Raw genomic sequence first — 22947 nt, 5'->3', positions numbered from 1 at the left:
CAGAGCCTGTCTTATAGGCTGTCTCATTCAGCTGTCTGGAATGACCATGGGCTGTCTCAGTCAGCCATCTGGACTACCTTATGCACTAATGCCATCTGTTGCCAGGCAGACTGAGGGAGGCTACAGAGTATGCCAAGATGTGTGCACAGGCTCCCTCCATATGACAGGACAGTGACAGTCCTGCAAGATTTCCACTCTTCAGGGCTTCAGCATTCAAATGTCTGGGTATGTTTCTCAACCAGGAGAATAAGCCTGGGAGAATTCTCCCAGATTATTTGGATGTGTGTATGCAGCCTAAACTTGTGGGAGGGTTTCCCAAACACACAGGTCCAAGGGATACTCACTAAACAAAAGCCAAATGCACAGATGCTTACTAGGTATGTGTTGGCTGTCCCACCCCTTTCACCTAAGAGTGGCTCTAATGGAGTTATGTAACTAAGATATCTCATGGCCACACCTGCTTCAGAAACCCACAGAAAATGGATCTCTACTTTGGAAAGGCTTAGTAAGAAACATAGTACTTTTGGTTTCAGTTCTGTGTATTTCTTTTTCTTGAACAAAACAGTCCACTCCTTAGCCTGGCTTTTTGGAGCTTCTCAAGCCAAAGTTGCTGGTGCTTCTCTGTGCAATGTCCAGGAGCTTTCTAGTACCCACAGTCTTTCTAATATTTTAGAAGCTTCTCAGCATGTCTGACCTTCAAAAGCTTTCTCATCTGTTGACAATTAATGAAGAAAGCGCACTTACACATATACTTGAGGACAAAAGTGATGTCTGCAGGAGGATGTGTGGCTATCAGAACTCAGATTATAGAGTGGATTCCAAAGCACAAGGATTCAAGAATGGCTTGATACATCACATTCCCAGTATTAAAGGTGAAAGTGTTGCTGATGTAGGAAAGTACACAGATACAGAGACACCTCAGCTGTCGGTTACATCAAAGAAAGCTAGCAGTAATTTGCCTATACAGTTCATGAACAATGACAACTGTTAAGTGGACTAAGGTCTAGTTGCATGTTACAATTAGCACAGAATGTTAGGCAGTGTTAAAGTTACTATATGCTCTGAGCAGTCACATGCTGAGGGCTAGTACCCGCTGTAATGTGCACAGCTCTGACTTGCCACTAGAAGGCTGGTGAGTTAGGAGCAAGGCTAGGAGCCAACAAGTCTGTTTTGGGCCTGCCCAGCTTTCCAGCTCTCCAGTGGCAGCATGGGCTCTTCTGCTCCAATATTAGGTCCTGTTGGACCTGCCTGCCCAAATCTGGGATGTGTTGCCCCCTTCACACTTCGATCAGGCCCCAGTGGGCCCACCTACTCAGATCCAGCCAAGTGCTACACCCAGCATGCTTGGATTTGGATCCACCTGCCTGGATCTGGCCCATGCTACTCCCCTGCCCCACATGCCCAAGATTTGGTCTGTTTGGGCCTGCCCACACAAAAATTTGGTGCATGCAACCCCTACCCCATGCATCGGGATCTAGCATGTAATGTCCTTCACATTCCCAGATATGGCCTGTGCCACCCCCATGTGTCTAGAATGAGCCTGTGCCACCTCTGCCAGACTCTGAAGCTCCCTGGTAGCTCCTCCCCACCTTCCCCTGCCTCCTTTTTCCTGTCCCTTCCCCCACCATTCACCTGTGGCTGTATGACTATCTCTAGTTATCATCCCAGAGCAGTAGAGTTCTGGATGATAGTTATTCCATGTTAGGAGGGTGGGGGCAGGGTTGCGATCAGCCTCCTAGGATACTAGAGGACTGCAAATTTGCCTGAAGAGGATTATGTCTGAGTTACTCTCAGGGTACTTAGTAGGGCTGTGTGAAGCTTCGGTCACTGATTCGATTCGGCAGCTGAGTCTCCGAATTGAATCAGGAGACCCTTTAATCTCTCCAAATCGAATTGGAACCCTCCAAATTGATTCGGAGAGATTCAATGATTTGGACATAAGCACAGCTTTATGTTTTTTCTACATACCTCAAGGTACCAGGTAGCTCGTGATTGCTGTGATGCTGGGGTGGATGGAGCATCCCACGGGAGCACGGGGGTGGGTCCCCAACACACTGAGTTGTAGACCCAGAAGTGGACCAGAAGCACTTCCAGTCCACTTCCGGTTCTGCAGCAGAGCACAAGGGGGAACCCCCCCTTCCCCCGGCTCAGCAACTGGTGCCTCCTGGATCTGGGGGCACCTGGAGTCCCCCCACAGCTGATCATTGAGCCAGGGGAGCATAGAGTGGGGTCCCCTACATGCTCAGCAGTGGACCCAGAAGTACTTCCAGTCCACTTCTGGGTCCACCACTGAGTATGTGGGGGGGTGCCCCCACGGTCCTGTGGGACACTCCATCCACCCCACCATCTCAGCATTCACGAGATGTGCCAGGGACCTTGAGGTATGCAGAAAAAACATTTAACGTTGTGCGTATGGCCGAATCACTGATTCGCTGAATCGGAATTGAATCTTCAGATTCGGCCAGATCGAATAAGGACAGTGATCTGAATCAACTAATTGAATCACTGTCAGTCGAATCTGAATCAAATGTGGCCTGCTTCACATACCCCTAGTATTTAGCTCATCTTTTCCTTCAAATGCATTTAACACATTTGAAGTCACGTGAAACAACATCTTAATGCTATGCTTTTTAAGTAGGTTATATTGTACTTTGTGGCTGTGTATTACCACTGATTGCTGGATTGAGGGTTGAGCTATTTTGCTGAGGTGCTTTCGGATGATCCCAAAGATACGTATACTTGAAAAAATGTAAAGGTTATGTTGCCCCATCCATAGCAGTAGAAGATTTATTTATTAAAATTCCAATGTTATCAGCACATTCAAATCAATGTGTGATTTGAAATGGCATTCGCTTGAAGGTGGTAAATGTGGTATCCCTGGCATCAGTTAATTATGGGAAAGATCATTCCATGTTTTGCAAAATGAAAGCATGACAAACAAATATGTTGCAAGTAAACTAATGCCCGTGTGCTGCATTGAGACAGTCAAGCATGGATGTAAGCAGATGAGGTACAATGATGAGTTTGACTATGAAGATTTATAACAAGTTTTCAAACTCTGCTAAAAAGGTGAAAATACTCCAGGAATGTTTTGGATCCATGGAGGAAGAATACCACAGTTTTCCACGGCACATCCCTATGAGGTAGGTGTCACATCTTCCAGAGATTTTTGAAAGGCTGAAAGTTTATGAAAATATGCTTCATTTCAAAAGACCAAAAAGATACCCACACACTGGTATCAGGCTTCATCAATGACCAGTAACAGGAGTTGACAAGTAACTCATTTTTTTTACCTGAATGCTATTTGTACTTTACGCACAGATGCACTCTTTTTTTCTTTTACATGGCAGCTGAAATGCTGAAAAGTGATACAATCCAGGCAACAAATATATATGGAACAATGGAAAAAATTAGAGCCAAGAACAAGCTTTGAGACAACTTTTTTTGGTTTCCCAGTGGCCCAGAATTTAAGGAAGTTGCTTAATACTCAAGACTACCCTTGAAATGAAAAAAAATAGTGATGGTATACACAAGGAGTACTGACTAGTTTAAGAAATGGCTCCCCTTTGATACAAATGCTTTGAAACACTTACAGCTTGATGTTTGCATTTGACTCGCATTTAAGGGCATGATGGATAGAGTCAAAGCTGAAAACGCAGCAGACTCAGATGGAGAAGCGTGTAATGAAGTTTGTGCAGTCTGTGAAGGAATCGCAAGGCTCTGAAATACAGAATGAGTGGATCACAACAGGGCCAATTTCTTCTTCAAATGTCAGGCCATTTTATAGACATTACATTTTTTGAAGTTTAATCTGGACTATAGGCATCACTATAGACACATGGGCATCTGTAGTCTCAATTAAGTGGCAGCAGTCTGAATGAATTCATCTTCCTTGAATGAGAATTAAAGTTAATGCAGACTAGGGTAGTCTGAGCTAGGCAATTTGAACTGCATTAATTAATTCGTATATACAGAATTGCTTTTAGGGAAAACAGTCCTTAGGAACCTCCACACATAAGCATTGCAAATACCAGTCCCCTCAAGGGAAACTCAGGTGTGTTGTTGCAACACAACAGAGGCTATCAAGCGCAAAGTAACACCTTTACAAAGTCAAATGTGCCAACAGCACTTCATGGTGTTTAAGTATCAGTATCTTGACTAAGCCCTCAGCTACAAGCAGCTGTAATGTCCTGCTCTTAACATGATTTTGGACCTTGTCCGAGTTGAGTTTGTGAGCATGATTCCATCAGAAAGAGTATTCTTCACCATAAAGAATTAGTGTGCATTGGATGTACATTTAAGCATATCAGCAGTAGTGGCTCATGTAATGCATAATGCTAGCTGCCGTGTAACTTGGATAGATAGATATGTTCTCAATGATCATGATGACACATGAGGAGAGGCAGTCCTGAAAATACCCAGGTCCCACACCACCTTGGTTGAGCTAATTAAGGCTGGAGCAAAGAGGACTGAGGGGAGGATTTAATAACAGCCTTCAACTACCTGATGGGTGATTACAAAGAGGATGGAGCTGGACTGTGCTCAGTTGTGGCAAGCGACAGAACGAGGAGCAATTCAGACAGTACCTTCAACCTTTGATATATTTATTTACTTATTGCCATATGAGTGGACAATTTGAAATACCAGTTATCATCTACATGTAGAGTTAGTTGATATTTGTCTACAATCTGTCTTTGTTATTAAATGGACTTTTAAAGAATTTTACATATTTGACAAAACTTGTATGTTAATGTACATAAATGTTTTTTCTCTTCCCCCCCAACGTTTTATAGCCAAACTGGGGGAGAAGGGAGGGAAGGGTTGTTTTTGTTTTTTTTAAAAGAGCCTAATTATTATAGAATCATAGAAAATTAGGGCCGGAAGGGATCTCAGGAAATCACCTAATTTCACCCCCTGCTCAAAGCAGGACCCTTCCCAACTATGTCATCCCAGCCAAAGCTTTGTCTACCCAGGTCTTAAAAACCAATAAGGATGGAGATTCCATGACCTCTCTGGGTAGCTTGTTCAGGTGCTGTACTACTCTCCTAGTTAGCAGTACCAAGAAATGGCCATTTTTATATGCTTCACGTTTACAGTGCTATTCAGTTTTGTCAAGAATAATTTTGCTTAATTCCAATTTCATACATTTTCCACCTTGTTAAATCTTTATAGGAAGAGCCTGACATTTATAAGATCATTGTTTCCTATGTTTCTAGATACTTGCGGTTTTACACACCTGGGTCCTTTTCCCAGACATGTTTGCTCAATGTAGCAGTAGTGTCGTGCATTAGACAAGGACAGTGTTTGAGCTGTAGCGAAAAGATATATTTCTTTTCATCATCCCAGTGCACTCAGGCATTAAACTGGTTATGTCCTCTGTCTACTATCCTGTCTTAATGCAACACCTTGGGGGTGGATCCGTGAATGCGTAAGTCTCATAAGATACTGTTTCAGTGCAAAATTATTTTGAACTCTGCCCCTAGACATCTGTGATGGGAAATGTAGCAGCATGATTAAACATTTAATGTAGTGTTAAAAAATTAAGTCAGAGCCATAATAGACCTTGGCCATCTTATTGGTTAAAAAAATGTGGACTAGAAGATTTATATAAAAACATAGATATGTGTACATGTGGTTGGTTTTTCCCCTGCAGCCTCAACCATGATACAGAAGCTCACAAGGGCAGCATTTTGCAGTAGATAAATAAGAAGATGGGAATATATCATCAAATGTGTGCCATGCTAAGCTTTGGGTTTTGTCTTGTTTTGTTTTGTTTTTAACTCAAGGCCTATGTTTTTGAAACTGAAAAAAAAACCAAACCAAAAAACAACTTAGCATGATGTCCATGGTGTCTTTCAACAGCTTAAAGGCACTTTATTCCCACTTAATGATTTTAGGCATTTCTAGTTAGTAAAATGAGGTAGGGGTTGGTTGCCTATGATTTTAATTGGGGCTTCAGAAGGAAAGAATAAGTTGTGACCTGTTCAACAAATGGATCTGGACTTCAGATTCACGAATGAGCAAGTCCTCTTGCATGCATTACTATCAACCTAGAAATGTACTTGTTCAAACCAAGTCAAGTCAGGTTACCTGTTATATGGCTAATTGGCACTGATCAGTGCATGGAAGTATGTTGATAGTAGTAGGGTCTAAGGACATAGGCAGGCAAGGTTCTTTGGGTAGATGTGATAAATTACCTTTTACACATCCGCCCCTTCCTCCCCTCCACTTCTTCTCTACCCATTGTCTTTCTAACTTCCACCTATTTACTTTTTCATAGACTGTCTCTTTTCTAGCTTGGAGAGCTCAGTACTACAGCAGCCCCTCATGCTTACCTTTTGCATTCCTCCACCCATTATTTCCCCCTCTTCTTCCCCCCCACCTCCCTTCTCTACCCATTGTTTTCCAAACTTTCACCTATTTACATTTTCACTGACATCCTGTCACACTTTTAGCTACTTTCCTACCTTGGAGATGTCAGAACAACAGCAGAGTCTCCCAGGGCCTGAAGAAGGGTGCTTGTGCCCGATAGCTTGCAAATAACTTTTTGTCCAACTACTTAACTGGTCGATGGCAGTAGGCACTGATGCTTATGATCATGTTGAATTTTAAGCAGTTGAAAAGTCTTATCAACTCCAGGGAGACTATTTAATTTAGGGGTATAGCATATGGAAAATATTTGTACAATTGCTGTTTTATGATTTGAGGGCAAAGAATTATACCTTTTTTCATATGATGTATGTAATATTTTTTCACCTTGTATTTATTGTTAGTTTTATTTTTGGAAGTAGATTATGCTTAAACAGTAAATAAAACATTATGGAGATGTGCCTCAGTCCCTTAATAAGGCCAGTGATCAACTTTCCCCTACTTTTCTTCAAAAAACAAAATCTCATGCTAGTGAAGTCTATTAAAATTTTTCACTCATTGACTATGAGACAGAGAATTAAAAAAGACTTTTGGATTGAAATTTTATACCACTTTTTATTCTATAAAACGTAAATGTTTGCCTGCTTTATTTCACACATTCCTTATTCCTCTATGTGTTAGTCTTTTGAAGACTGGTGCCTTTACCTGTTAACTTTTATTTATCATCTCTTACACCTAAAAAATTACTCTTCTCTGCTCTTAATCTCCCATAGAAAAACCAAAAATCTCAGTCCCCCTGCCTTTATTACATTATATATTTTCTGCAGCCTTTCTTATGTTATTCTGAAATAGGCAAATGAGCTCTCTCTGTATATCTATCTCTGTGTGTGTGTGTCTCATTAGTACAAAGATGCATCTGTTCATCCACTTCTTCCATATCACTGGCTTTTCACATAAGAGATGATCTAAATTATCCTAAAGAACCTACCTTGCTGTGTATCTCAGGACAAAGCTTTGGTTCTGTGACTAGATTTGCCCATATTTCTGGTGGAGAACATTGGAGAAGAGAAAGAGGATATTGCCCTATTAATATGTAGCGGCTGTCATTCTCTGCTGTCATTTCCCTTGTAGAGATACCTTTATTGGTGAAAATACTATATAAAATACCGATTGCCACCTAAAGAAGGTGGGCATTTACACAGTACAAATTTGAAAGCATATACTAGGTTGGGGGTGGGAAAAATACAGCCTGCATGCTAGATCCAGCCTGCCAGGCACTTTCATCCAGCCCATGGCACCCACCAACTAATTGTACCCTGCTGAGCCCATCCACCCACGAGGGTGGAAGCAAGGCACCCACATATGCACCCCTCCCCTAACATACCCTACTGTGCCTCACTCCCACTCTTGTGGGCAGAAGGGCCTGGCCCTGCCAGTACACAGCTTTTGGGCAGGGCTGCTGTTGTTGCAGCTGCCAGGGATATGCTCAGCTTCCCTGGCATGTTGCTTGCTTTGGACTGCAGGTAGGGAAATAATGGGAGCTGGAGCTGGAGCTGGAGCTGGAGCTGGAGCTGGGTGGGGCCAGCGCAGAGCTCGCACCCAGGGGGGCAGCGGGAGCATGGAGCTTTGCTGGGCAGGTTGTGGGTGTGAGGGAGGATGAGGGGTATGGGGACCCCACCACACACACTCCCCTACATAACGCACAGCCCCCTGCTGGCAGCAGCAGCAGATGGGGGCACTTGGACACTTGTATTATTCACAGGCACTGGTGCCCGGCATCGTGTGGCTCAGGCCAGCACTACATCCAGGGACAAGAAACAGCCTGCCTGGTCCACCTGTGTTGCGGGAGCTGCCTATGATGCATGTCCAGCTACCACACCTGTGTGGCACCAGGGGAAGCCACAAACTAAAGCCAGCTGCCTTTCCTATCCCTGCTACACAGGTCCTGGTACTCCATGGGGAAACAGGGGCCAGGACTCTCCTCCAATTCCAGTGGAGTTCCAGGACCTGCATGGCACAGGGCAGAGAAGGCAGCCGGCTCTAGCGCAGGGCTTCCCCTGGTGCTGCAAGACTGCAGGAGCTGTACGTGTGCCTTAGCGAGACCCTACTAAAGAGGCAGGTTTGGCAGGCTGTGCTTCTCATCCCTGTGCACAGCGCTGGCTGGAGCCATGTACTGCCCACCCGGCACCAGTGGCTGTGCGGAGCACGAGTGCCCCTGATCGCCCCTGCCTGCTGCTAGCAGAGGGCTGCACACCATGTGGGGGAGTGTGTTGGAGGGTCCCCGCACCCCCCCCTCCCTCCCACCCCACAAACTTCACACACTCACACCCTTCCTCCACACCTCCCACATATGCATACCCCAAGGTATCCTATCCCCCCCACAGACAGCCACACCCCCTCATAACCCCTCCCAAACACACCTCCCCACACCCTGCCACACAGCCCCCCACATCCCACCATACACCCCCCACCCCAACCACATCCCCCTACAAAATATACAAGAATAAGACTTTATTTTTGAGTTGGTATGCAATCCCCTCTATATACTGTATGCAAACACAAATAATGACAAATATTTTTTGTAATAAAATATGTTATAGTAGGTGTTTGCCTTCTAGTGTATGATTTGGTTTTTTTTTCTGGTTCTAAGATGGCAACATGGCCCTCCCAAAAGGAGTATTTCTGGGGGGGCAAAGGGAGAGACGTCTGGTGGCAAAGGTCAAGGGGTTGGAGGGCAGGACTTCCACGCCAAATATGATGATCAGGTGGCGGGGGGGGCAACTGTCATGGGGCGGGGTTACCCAAGCGCCCTTTGACAGCTCACCAAAACTTGTTATGTAGCCCTCCAGCTGAAATAATTGACCACTCCTGTACTAGGAGCTAGTGAAGACAAGGGCCCATAGAATTTAAGATGTCCCACTGCGATTAAAATGTCTGACACTTAAGGATATCCTAATTGAGTTTAATTAAGATGTTGCTTTTATGTTTTTTCTATTTTTACTAAGAAAATGACTCAGTATTGTGGATGGGTGGTATTTTATTGGGAATAGGCATATTTTTCCACACACTAGTTGAATGTACACATGTGCCCAACTGTGCAGTTGTTACTGTACAGTCCCAGCAGTGCATGGGTTGTTTCTGACCCTACTGTGTAGTAGTGTCAGCATCGTGGTTTGTACCCACTGATGCTATGTTGCCATAGCGTCGAGCTATGCCGCCACAGCTTGTTGCTATGGCAATGTAGTCTCTCATGTAGATGCACCCACTGATTGTTTTTATAATTTCCCAATGAAATTAATAATAGTTTATGGAGAAACAGAGTATTATCAAATATATATATAATGGAGAGAAAAATCCTTTTATGATGCTATTTCAAGCCTTGGTGCTTTTATATTACTACTATAAAGTTACACCTGAAACGGCCTCTGCAGTTCCATTTTAATAATTGTCACTTTGATTTAAACTTCCAGATTTTCATATCAAGTCAGAAAAACTGGGTATGTAATTCACATAGTACGGACATGAATGAGAAGATCACAGTATGTAGCAGCTAATGGTCTGAATTCTCATATACCACACTGGCAGTGCAAATGTTGTGCAAAATATAATTGACGCCCATGTTTAGAATACCTTACCCTGCTGGGGGCATATGGAAGGACCTCAGTGGAAATGAGGATGAGGCTTAATATATTTGTATTAACTCACAGACACATGAGTACCTTTTTCAGTGTAGAAAGACGGTTGAAGTGTATTAATTGTATACCCTCTCAATAATGCAAAATAATTGCATATGGCTGCTATGAATGTTCCGTGGAGATAAGGTCCTATATTTCAAAGCAATCTCAGCAGCAGATAGTATGCCCTGGTAAATGCCTTTCTGGAAATTTTTCAGTTGAAGCTGCTCAAAATGACACTAACCATATATCAATAATTAAAATATTCAGTCAACCAGGTAGAATGAGAAAATTTGAACACAAATCTGCTGCTTGAAAATGCATCCTAGTTATTTTTACAGCTATTATATCGAGATGAACACACTGTGGGATTGCACTGTGAGACTGAGAATTTCATCCAGTATAAAAAAGAAAAATGTCACTTAATTGCTACCGTAGTTGACGTTGAGACATAAGTTGGTCTTTTACCCAAATTGATACCATCAGAATGCATGTCACTGATAAGGCCTGCTCTGAGAGTGTAATCTGGGAATAAATAATCTGAAATCCTTAGGTATTTACCCAAGAGCACAAACACTTGTTAAAGGTATCAGTGTGTGTTCCTAACCATGCTAACTCTAATTCTAATTTTGTTCCAAAAAGAATTGATAATGGAGTATGAGCAAAACTTGTGACCAAATGTTGCCAACAATGTATCACATCTCCAACATGTATCTACTGGCAGTATATTTATTTGTTTAAGTTTAGAAGGACTCCCGTGCAAACAAAAAAAGCGCATTTGAATTGTACCAGTTTAAACTCCCTAACAAACTGCTTCATTCGGCATGAGTTGGGTAGAGAGATTAGCTGCATTCAAGGGAGTGAGATATCCAGATTACATTACCATATATATCATTCCAGCATTTGGCATTGAGTCTCTGATGTGTTGTGGGATTGAGGAAGAGAAAACATTCTGCAAATAAAATAACTGGTATTTATCTTAATTGCTGTTTTTCTACTCGCACATGTTTCACATGTGCCCTCCACTGTTAGACTTTTTGTCTTGCATTGTTACTTCATGATATAAAAGGGACTATACTGGACTCAGTCTTTCACCTCATCCTCATTGCTCAGTTAAATGAGGTTATAACTTAAGTGTTACTGTTATTTCAAACCCTATCCATGTATGCAAATGCCTTTATAAGCCTAAACACCACCAGCACTAGGGTGGCACTTTTAGTCTGGGTTGGATGGTTTATTAGTTCAAGTTAGCACAACTTGTTAATCAGTAGCACAACTCTATGGCATAACCAGAGGGAGTGATTTTTCTCATGTGGCCACTCTGCCTTCCTGTTGTTAGTGTGTTAACAGGTGTTATAGGCTTCTTTGGGCTGCTAAAGAATGCATTTGGTAAGATACTTTCCAGTGTAACACCTGTACCTGCTAGCACTGGAATAGTTAAAAAAGGAAAAAAAAAAGAAAAATGGTTCAATTTTTCCTAGCACAACCATTTGAATTATCACACGATGAAAAGCATTTCTCAGTCCATATAAACTGTGAAATTCATTTGAAAGTTAATGCTCGTTGCTTTTTTAAATTAAAATAGCATGTCAAGGTGTAATGTTTCTGCTAGCTGTTTTGTAGAAGAATGGCATCTTCTATGATGCCAGAAATCTGCTATGCTAGACTATAAGCCAATATACATCTTTCTTGTTGTACCATGCATAAGGTATCAGATGAAAAATGTTACAGTGGTAGTATGAAATACTTAACTATTAGATTTGCGTCTGATATCTTATCCTGTAAAACATAGAAAACAGGGGTTGGAGGTTAGAATAGCAATGGGAGAAACAAGTTAGTGGGTCAAGAAACAAGATAGAGGGTAAAGAAAATAGGAAAACATGAGAAGGGTAGAGAGAAAAAGCAGAGCCCTGATCCTATTCCTGCTTTTCCATGCAGATCTCCATTAATGTGCAGAGGGTTTTCACAGGGACACAGAGATGTGATCATTAAAGGTGCATACATGCATTACAACTAGATTCCCCTAACCAAGCGTAAGGCAATTTAAATGGCTGTGTGTAAGTGTTCATAGGGCTTGGGTCATCCTAAAAATGGCGTACCCTGTCTAAAGTTAGTTTTCAACAGACCCGACCTAAAGAATGTTTGCACAGGTCTACAGGACAGCCCTGGGGCTGGGAAAGCCCAACCACTCTCCACAGCCCCAGGGCTGTGCTGTTTTTACCACCCTAAACCTTGACCAGGCTATTTTTAGCCTCCCAATTAGCACAACCCCAGACCAGGTAGCCCTCACTGTGGACCTGCCGACCCCCTTGTGGACCCCCCCAGGCCTCAGATCTGCCAGCCTTCCCCTGTGACTTGCTTGTCTCTGGCTGCCCACACTTCCTCCTGGCAAGTACAGAACACTTGCATGGGATGATCTTGACTCGGGTTTAGGCAGCTTAAACTAAACCCCTGAAGTCTGAGATGGGTCCTACAAATGTTTGTTTGTACCTGAAGTCAGTTGTGCAATCAACTGGAAAGGGTCTGGTCACGTTTTATATTAACGCACCATTTGTAAATAGTGGTAAAGAATTGATACCGATGAACTGTTCTGTTAATACATGTTTAATTGATTGTGATAGTGTGTCACACTGTCTGTTAACATTTTTACTGATGCAGTCATGATTACCCGTGTCAGGAGTATAACATGTTTTTGGCATCCGTTAATCATGTATTACCCTTTAATGAATAATTTATAAAGGGAATGTTAATACACAGTGTGATTGAGGCTAGGGAGAGAAATTACACATAAACCAGTATAAGTGACTGGAAACCGGTTCAACTCTGTAACACAACAGAAGTAGTGTATATAAACTGCTTTCAAACTGGCCAAAGCTGTTTAAGATAAACCTGGGTATATGTAGTATCAGGCTGATTTAGGTTAAATTGGTTTATTGAACTTCTGTCCCAGATCCTGTCCAGATTCAAGTTAACTTACAATCTCCCAGCATCCCAGGATGTTTTGAACCTCCCCTGCAACACTCCCTACTCCCTTGCAGGGTGGGCTAGCCTTAGCCCAAGCTGTCTGCTCCAGCCAAGCAGGGAGGTGTGCTCTGCCACCTCCCAGCTTTGGGTCTGGGCTACTGCAGGCATGTGGCTGCATTTCTGGAATCAAAAGTGAATGTCCATTCACTTGCTTATCAGTTCTATCTATGCATCTTAGATTAACTTGTGAAGATTGGCTCGATTCAGCCTTAGGCTTTTTGAATGTCTGTACTTAGCCTGAAAGTGAACTAAAGCAACTGGGCTGATCGTATTATTTAGCTCATTTCTTGAGTGCAGTTTGTAATACAACAAAAAGAACATGCACTCAGTATCTTAAGCTGTTTTGACATCTGTCACACTGGGACATGGGAGGCCAGGTATAGGGCCACTTGGGGGCAAAGGCACCAGTCAGGATCAGGATGGGTGAGCAGGTGAAGACAAACTGGGTCAGGGAGCCAGGAGATCAATTCATGGGCTGACTGAAGAATGCAGGGCCAGTCCTATGGGCCAAATCAGGCCCATGGACCGCTCCATCCTCACATGCTGGAGCCAGTGTATGCAGCACCCACTCCAGCTGATCCAGAACGGTGCTGCATGCAGTGGCACATGGGGCTGCTCTAGGGTGGTACCACATGTGCCTGCTCCGACCAGTTAGGGACCCAATTAGAAGCCCAACATCCTGAGAGCTTGGCTACCTCCATGGGAACACCTTTCAGTGTTGGGCTTCATCCTGCAGTGCTGCTGCGACTCCAGTGTTTTTGCTTTGGGTTGGGTGCGTGGTAGCCAAGTGGGTGAGAGATGCCAAGTGGGTGTCAGGCAGGTGTCTGGGTGAGAGCAGCAGCACTGTGGACCTCCAGCAGCAGCACAGAAAGAAGCTTGGTATCACAAGCACTTGGCTGCTACCATGGGAATAAGCCATGGTGCTCGGCTTTTTCCTGTGCCATGGCTCTCGCCCAGGTGATTGGCATTGCAGCCAGGGTCGGGGCAAAGTCTGTGGGCCATATGTTGACACCACTGTCTTAGTCTATTCGTCTTTAAAAGAGGAGCATTTTGCGTGACATTAGAATTCATAAGGCTAATTCTGCCCAACCGAATGGTGCAGCTTTCACTGAAGTCAATGGGAATTTCACCTTGCATGGAACTGAGCCCAGACTGCGTTTTGAGGTCCTGATACTTCTTGCTGAGTGACTGCTCAAAAGTATGCTGAGAGTTGTGTGGAAAACAGGTGTTACACAGCAGTAAAGAGGATACAGTAGCAATTGGCAGCGAAATGGTTAACAATGAGAAACTAGAGAGCCAATTGTGTGTAATTTTTTACAGCATTTTTGACGTACCCATTTTCTTCTAAAGCTATTATTATAAGCTGTAGGTGATAACAAGGGGCACACAGCCACAGGTTTAGTCAGTAGTCTCTGCTTTTGGTTACATCACTGAAAAAGCGAGTAATTCTACTTGTGTTGATGGAGATACACCATTTGACTTAATAGAAATGTGATCCAGTGTCTTTAACCAACAAAAAAAAATGTATTGCCTTCCTTAAGCGATTGGCCTGAGGTTTCTTGTTGCAATTAGGATAATTGAGTTTCTATAAGATGGAAAATGGCCAGGATGAGCATTTACTGGGGACTGCTGACAGTCGTGATGTCACTGACTGACAGTCAAAAGGCAGTTGTTATCACCAAAACTTTAAATCCATTTGATAAATTCGTATGTACAACACCCTCTTTTCTGAGCAGAGATTGTAACCATGGCAGCAGTGGTTGCTGCAGTGTGCGACTAAGACGTATGCAGCTTCTCTCAATGAACCAGAAGAATCTAACAGCGTAAAAAGAATTAAAGTGCAAAGATTTTTAAGTGGACTTCAAATAAATGTTGAACATGCGTCTGTTTTTTTTTGTAATGGGCAGAGACTGGGCAAAGAAATGACAATTGTGATATTAAACTCTCCATTGTTGGACCACTTGGTTTCTAATGCAGTTTCGTCCTTACTTGAGTCTTCCTCACGTTCATTATCCTATCAAGTTCTGGATGCATATCTGAGTTTGAAAGGAAAATCTGGAGCAGGACACAATAATCATTGCTTGATGTGCCACTTTTTATTATTAATCACTCATGGGTTTTTTTAAGTCTTGCCCATACATTTTGAAGCTATTCTTTTAAAACCTGATTCTGCAAGTCTGTACTTGTGTTAATGAGTTGTGTTAATGCAAGCACATAGTTATGTTGTCTTCTTGGGTCATTCATTGGCATAAAATGTGGAATTGGTCATGATGCTTTACAAATTTACTGTAGAGTTATACCTCTCCAGAGGTTACCTGAATTTGGTCCAGGGTTTGCAGATTGCTGGCTTAAGGACCGGGGCAACAGTTGACAAAAGAAAAGACTGTGCCCAAAAAGAAGTGAAAGATCAAACAGCGGGAAAAGAACTGATGAACTAACAGAAAAGTCACTCCTGTCAGGCTTCAGTAAGAATGCCTGAAACAGTGTTGCGGTCCAAACATCTCAGCCATTTAGTTGCAGTTTGTAATAGGCATTATGAAAGTATTGCAGATTAAAATGGTCACATGACTCTCAGAAACCAGAGTGGCCTCCAGTTTATGATATACTATAGGTTGACCACTGTAGCATAGTTTGATCTGCAGCACTTTGCCGAGAAAGTTAATTCCATTTAACTGGGGATTTTGACGTTTCCGGACTGAACGTGTTCTGATTCAGTTTCAACCCCACCTCCATTTCAAAATTCACTGCAAAAATAAAGTCCCAGAGTCCCACATTCAGAGTTGCAGCGGGCTGCCCTAAGAAGCTGACCCTGGAAGCCACAAGGTCCCTGATCGAGGGAGTCTTTCTAGCATCTTGCCCCACAGCCACAGGGCCTGAAAAACAGGAGTCTTAGCAGCTGTAAGTGTCTGCTGGCAAGGAGCAGGGGAAGCAGGCTGTCCAGGGAGTAGGTAGGTTTGATAGCTGCCTCATTTTCTTATGAATGGCATCAAAGTCGATCCATTTTCGTAGAACATTTTGACAAATTGGCAAATTCTGACACAAAATTGTCAGAATATTTTCTCCAGCTTGGCTCCTCTGATTTTATCCAATGCAGTTTCCTGTCCTTGACATCTGTGCTTTGACCTGACAGAAAACGACACAGTAAACCTCATCCTACTCGGAGGAATGTCAGAGACCCAGTTTAAATAAATTACATACAGAGAGAAGCTTGTAGCTCTGTTCTGCTTCTGACACCAGTGAGAGAGGAGACTCCTTCCACCCCTAACTCACATGCCTGCTAGGTGAAGTTGCCAGCAATCGGGGTGCCTATCAATTTAAACATGAAGCAGGATCATTCCTCAGCCAACTATTCCCTGATGTATCAAAACATGGGATTATGTTGGGTTATCTGATAATGTGGTGGATTTTTGAAGAGGCCCCTTCTAGCAATTTTGGTACCAGATGACTGGTTTAATGCTGTCAAAGGAATCTAGAATCTGAATCTTGTCTGAAGCTCTGGAGTTAATTAACATGAGTTTTCTTGAGCCATGATTTACCAGGGCAGAAACCTATCTGTTTCTATCATTGTTCCTAAATTGGCATGTGGGAAAATATTTTTTACGCTATTAAATTGAAGATTGAGATGTTCAATATATTTCAACATGCTGCAATGTTTTGAGGAAACTAAAATAAAGTAATATCAGCAAATTCCTCAAAAGTGGGATTTTCTCCTGATTTTCAGGGGACTATCAAAAACTCTTCTTAAAAAAAGAACACACGTGTGCATGTGTGTACACACACACACACACAACACTATAAAACGGTGTGATCTAATTTGGAAAATGAATTAATTGTTTGTTTTAATTATCTGATAATACGGCAAATAAACACGAAAGCCTAGTTGTCCAGATGCTTAAGCATTTACCTAGCATCCACTGGACTGCTTGTGACAAGTTTGGTAATTTGTCTAAGGTGTATAAAAATCTCCCAGTATCAAATAGAATGTATTTGCATCTGGGTCAAACTTCCCACACCGTTATGAATGAAAGGGTGTTTTGTGTTTCTGTTCTCCTTTTCTCTCCATCTTAGACTAGAACTCCAAGGGCTACTTGTACGGGGCTAAAAATCAGAGTTGTAAACTTCAGCACAGTCGCACTGAAATGTAGTCAGCCTAGTTTAGTGGATTTCAACTTTTTTGGACCCAAGTTGCACACTCCCCAGTTGCCTCAGGCAGGTGCTCCAAGGACTTGAAGGAGACCCAGCCCAGCACAACTCAGGAATCCCAGTGCATGATTGGACCCCTCAGTCCAGGGGCATACCTGGCCAGCTTTCCTTTGTTACAGAGAGACAGGCTAGGGAGTCTTGGGGCACATCTCTGTAGGCAGGGAAAGTGGGGGTCCCTGCTTATAGAGATGTGCCCTAAGATTTCCCAAGGCATATCTCTGTAAGAAGGGAAAGCTGGGTAGTCATTCCAAAGACTTGAGGAATCCAGTTCTGTGTGGGAATTCCTGGTGCACACAGGACTGGGGAGAATACATTACTTGATGTCCTGCAAGACCAACATATGGGACAAAGGGCAATGTGCCTTTTGCCCAGTGATGTGGATCAGGTGTGCTGGGAAGCATCCTGGCACAGCTGATCTGTTTCATCTGGAGACATCAAATTTCTAGCCAGAATGGCTTTCATACTATGGATTCCTGTTTGAAATCTCAGGATTTATCTTTTAAAATGTGTAGGTGTTTGCACACCTAACTGTGCTAATATTGTACAACACCCTTAAAAGGATCTTGCTGCAGCACCTTGGGTAAGAAATACTGCCCAGGCTGGATCCAGCTTTTGGACCTGTATGATCCAGCCTTTGGGTCTTGGGCTGACGCTTCAGGCCACATGTGATGTGCAGAGCTGGTCTGGTGCATGGATTGGATCTGATACTGTATGCTGCCCAGGGGGCAAGCTTGGGATGCGTGTTGTATGCTGTGCCTGTGCTAGACCAGCCCTGCCTAATGGCTTCAGGGTTGGTCCAGATCAGGCCATCCCAGAGCCAGCACACATCCTGTGCTGGCCCCTTGGGCTACATGCAGTTCCCATAGCATTGGGTCCAGCCTGCATGCTACCCACAGCACAACCCCTGGTGAGGGGCTGCTGTGTGCTGCCTGGGACACAGGGGGCTGGCATGGGGAGCACACTGTACCCAGCACCCTGCTCAACCAACCTGGCGTGCTGGCTCCAGCATGGCCTGATTTGACCTGCACACTGGCCCAGCAACCTTCATTTGACCATGGTCGATGGTTTTGACACTGCCGTAGATGACTGGGTAGTTTCCTTTCAGGAGAACTGCTTTATCAGAGGGTAGATATCTGTGGTCAGCTTTATGGATGTTCAGAAAGTCTCATGACAGAGGAACCTGGAAGGTTCTAAAAGGGCAGCTGACTTCTCCATTTTGGGTCTTCAGACATTTTTCTAGTTCAAGCTGAAGGAAGATAATAGAGGGCCTGGCTGAGGCACGGGAGAGTCCTACCTTATTGAAACACAAATAGACTCCAAAGACTGGATAAGATAGAGTGCATGTAATTGTATTTAGGATATTTGTTGTTTTCTGAACATTTGTAGATTCTTGTGCTTTTTCTCTTAAGCAAAGAGTAATTATGGACAGAAATCCTGTACAAAACCTGTGTGATATGCTATGGTATCCATTGTCACAGAAGAAATAAAGTATTTAACAAAAGGCTCATATATCTCATATGTGTGTGGGGATGCCCAAAGTGAGGAACGATTTTGTTTGAATGTGTATATTGTCTAATACAAAAAGATCCTGGCTTATGACTTAGTCTTTGGCACTACTGCAATACCAACAAATAATAATATTTGAGTTCTGTCAAAGGTTTTTGTTAATAGTCACCTCTGCTATTCTGTTTCCTCAGCTCTCTCTGTTGGAAGAGGCAGGCTTTGGTGGCGTTCTTCTCTACATTGATCCTTGTGATTTACCAAAGACTCAAAATCTTAGCGATAAAGCATTTATGGTTTCCCTGAATAATGGAGGAGACCCATCAACGCCTGGCTATCCCAGTATCGGTAAGTCCTGTTCTTCATGTGTTACTAATGTAATGCTAATAGTAAATGCAGGAGTTGAAACAAGCAAATTCTCATTCCGAAGAAGAAACCCCCTCACAACCTAGAGTGGTGCTGCAAAATTACGCTGATGATACTGTGGTGATATAATAGCCTCTTGACAGGAGGTAGGTAGCCTAGACACTTCCTTATGTTGACTTTTGTTTCTCTCTTCACACACGCTATCATTATCCAGTCTCAGTAATTGCACAGAGACTCAGTAACTGCAAGGAGAAAGCCACTTTGGTACAATGGTCTTTGTAGCACAATCATGTGAAATGGCTGCTCCGTGCTAGGTGTTTATCAAATGGTTTCCTACGTTTGGGACCTTCTGCCATCATGCTGTGGCTGGTAGAGTCATTTGCCCTATCATAGAATCATAGAAAATTAGGGCTGGAAGGGACCTCAGGAGGCCATCTAGTCCAACCCCCTGCTCTAAGCAGGGTCATCCCCATCTAGATCATCCCAGCAGAGGCTTTGTCCACCCAGGTCTTTAAAAGCTCTAAGTTTGGAGGTTCCACATCCTCAATGGGTAGCCTGTTTGAGTGAGAAAGTTTTTCCTAAATCTAACCTAAACTTCCCCTGCTGCAACTTAAGAGCATCACTCCTTGTTCTGTCATCTGCCACCACTGAGAACAGTACAGCTCCATCCTCTGTGTAATTACCCTTCAGGTAGTTGAAGGCTGCTTTATAAACCTCCCCTCAGTCTTCTCTTCTCCAGACTAAATCTGCCCAGTTCCCTCAGCCTCTCCTAACAAGTCAAGCACCCCAGCCCCCCGACCATTTTTGTTGCCCTCTACTGAACTCTCCAATCTGTTCACATCCTTTTTGTAGCGGGGGCCCAAAACTGAACACAGTACTCCAGGTGTGGCCTCACCAGTGCTGAATAGAAAGGAATATTCACTTCCCTCAACACACACATACTAATGCAGCCCGGTATGTCATTAGCCTCCTTGGCAACAAGGGCACACCGCTGGATCATATTCAACTCATTGTCTATTATAACCCCCAGGTCTTTTTCTGCAGAGCTGCTGCTTAGCCAGTGAGTCCCTAGGCTGTACAAGTGCGTGGGATTGTTTCAACTTAAGTACAGGACTTTTCACTTGTCCTTATCATGAGATTTCTTTAGGAACACTCCTCCAATTTGTCTAGGTCTTTCTGAGTCCTACCCTACCCTCTGGCATATCTACTACTCCCCCAAGCTTGATGTCATCTGCAGATTTGCTGAGGGTGCACTCTGTCCCATCTTCCAGGTCACTGATGAAGATATTGAACAAAACTGGCCCCAGGACCAATCCATGGGGCACTCCACTTGATACTAGCTGCCAACTAGACATCCAGCCATTGATTACTACCCTCTGAGTCTGACAATCTAGCCAGTTTGCTATCCACCTTACAGTCCATCTGTCCAACCTGTTCTTCTTTAGCTTCCTTACAAGAATGTTATGCGAGACCCTATCAAAAGCTTTTCTAAAGTCAAGGTATGTTATGTCCACTGCTCTCCCTGCATCCACAGAGCCAGTCACCACATCATAGAAGGCAATCAGGTTGGTCAGGCATGATTAGTCCTTGGTGAATCCATGCTGACTGTTCCTAATCACCACATTCTCCTCCAGCTGCTTAGAAATGGATTCCTTGAGGACCTGCTCCATGATTTTTCAGTCAGGGACTGAGGTGATGCTGACTTGTCTGTAGTTTCCTGGATCCTCCTTCTTCCCTTTCTTAAAGATGTGCACTATATTTTCCCTTTTCCAATCATCTGGGCCCTCTCCCAGTCACCACAGGTTTCCAAACATAATGACAAGCAGCTCTACAATCACAGCAGCCAACTCCCTCAGCACACTTGGGTACAACCTATCCAGTCCCATGGATTTATACACATCCAACTTCTCTAAATAGTCTCTAAACTATTATTTTACCACTGTTGGCTGCTCACTTCCTTCCCAAACCATGCTGCCTGGTGCAGTAGTCTAGGAGCTGACTTTGCCTGTGAATCCTGGGGTAAAAAAAAAGGTATTGATTACTTCAGCCTTTTCTGCATCGTCTGTCACTAGGTTGCCTCCTCCATTCAGTAAGGGACCCACGCTTTCCCTGGTCTTTTTCTTGTTGCTGACATACTTGTAGAAACCCTTTTTGTTATTCTTCATATCCCTTGCTAGCTGCAACTCCAATTGTTCTTTGGCCTTCCAGATTTCATCCCTGCATGCCCAAGCAATACTCTTTTACCCCTCCCTAGTCATTCGTCCAAGGTTCCACTTCTTGTATGCTTCCTTTTTTGTGTTTTAGCTCACTGAAGAGTTCCCTGCTAAACCAAGCAGGTCTTCCGCCATACTTGCTAGTGCTCCTGTATGTAGTGCCCTTTGGAGAGGGGTGAGGCTGCTACTCCATCACCAGGCTATCCTGTACCCGCTGGCCCCACCTCACCTCCAATCTCTTGCCTACCATGCTCTGATGCTGTCCTGTTTATTTTGGTTGAGGGAGGCAGTCCCTGCAACTGGGAATAACTTCATTGGTTGCCTTGTTTGTGGGTTTTGAGTGCTCTGCCTTTTAAGGGAGCATCCCATAGGACTTGTTGGAGTCTTAGCTGTTGAGGCCATGGCCCCCTTTTTCTCCGGCTGTACCCTCAGCCTTGTTCTATTGTTTAAGACCTCAGCTCCTGAGTATCAGTCCTGCTTTGGGAGCTGCCCTACTGGGATTACAGTCTCAGCACCAGCCTCCAGCCCTTCAGCACAAGGCTAGCTCTTGGCACAAGTAAAAGGGGAGTTCACCCATGCACCCCTGTAGTCATAACCTGGTCCTCTGGTACAAACAGAACAAATGCACAGCCCAGCTGCTTCATAACACAAATAGTCTCCCTCCTCTGGGTAAATGTTCCCCGTAGACCCTATTTCCATAAGATCCTCCTTCCCTAGCTCCCCTTGGTGGCTTGGGTGCCTGTCTGTTTGTTTCCAGCAGCCCCTCCCTCCCAAGATCTGCTCTCCCTGCTGCAGGCAGGGGTTGCCCCTTGCATGGTCAGAGACTAGGCTTATATCCCCAAACCCAGACTCCTTCTGGTCATGTAACCAGGTCTTCTGCACCCAGTGACCAGGTGCAGCTAATTGCTTCATTACCTGCCTGGCCTTATAACAGTCCACCTGGGCTGTTGCTCCTTACTACCCTTCCTGGTTCCATGTCCCCCATCCTCTCAGCCTTTCTAATAACAGGGACTCGGGGCCCTATTACAGTGTACGTTGGGATAATTCATTCCTGTGCCCTTAATAGAGGTTCTTTAAAGTACAGCCAGCTCTCCTGGATACTTCCTTCACCTTTGAGGTGAGACATTTGAGGTAATTAACTGATTGTTCTACTTTCTCAGGAAGAATGAGACCTCCCCTGTTGCTCCAGGTCACCCACTTCCTCACTTACCTTTGGTCTCCATCTCCCCAGTAAACCTAGTTTAAAGCTCTCCTCACTAGGTTAGCAAGCTTGTCTATCAATATATAGTTAAAAACAATATAATAATAAAAGTATATATCAAATGTTTGTAGAGCAGCAATTTGTTATTCATTCTTTGCCTTGAACACTTGCAAGTGCTAAATATTGCCTAATTTCAGTCCTATCAAAACAAATTTGGTTATTCAGATAATACATTTTGACTTCTCTAAGTGATAGGAGGTCAAAAATATATTTGAAGTGTGCGAAGTAGGTAAAACGTTAATTAAGTTGAAATGTTTGTATGCCGCAGTGATGTTTTTGGAAATAATTTGTACCAGTGGCATATCAGACTATCTGTTCTGTTTTAAAATCTCTATTC

At 43.7% G+C, this 22947-nt stretch overlaps 1 protein-coding gene across 1 annotated transcript in view; it reads left to right on the top strand.

Annotated features, from left to right (window-relative positions):
• NAALADL2 (N-acetylated alpha-linked acidic dipeptidase like 2) overlaps positions 1 to 20635 on the top strand; it is a gene marked incomplete at its 3' end in the record, with an annotated part of 376100 nt that extends 355465 nt beyond the window's left edge. The window contains exons 6-7 of the mRNA XM_025201765.1: positions 18968 to 19147; positions 20582 to 20635. Of these exons, the coding sequence (XP_025057550.1) occupies positions 18968 to 19147; positions 20582 to 20635 (234 nt within the window). The remainder of the gene's footprint in view (positions 1 to 18967; positions 19148 to 20581) is intronic.
• Positions 20636 to 22947: the final 2312 nt, after the last annotated feature.

Source organism: Alligator sinensis, unplaced genomic scaffold (genome assembly GCF_000455745.1).
Source record: "Alligator sinensis unplaced genomic scaffold, ASM45574v1 scaffold379_1, whole genome shotgun sequence".
Classification (NCBI taxonomy): domain Eukaryota; kingdom Metazoa; phylum Chordata; order Crocodylia; family Alligatoridae; genus Alligator; species Alligator sinensis.
The sequence above is the reverse complement of the archived record's forward strand: the minus strand, read 5'-3'. Positions and strand labels throughout refer to the sequence as shown.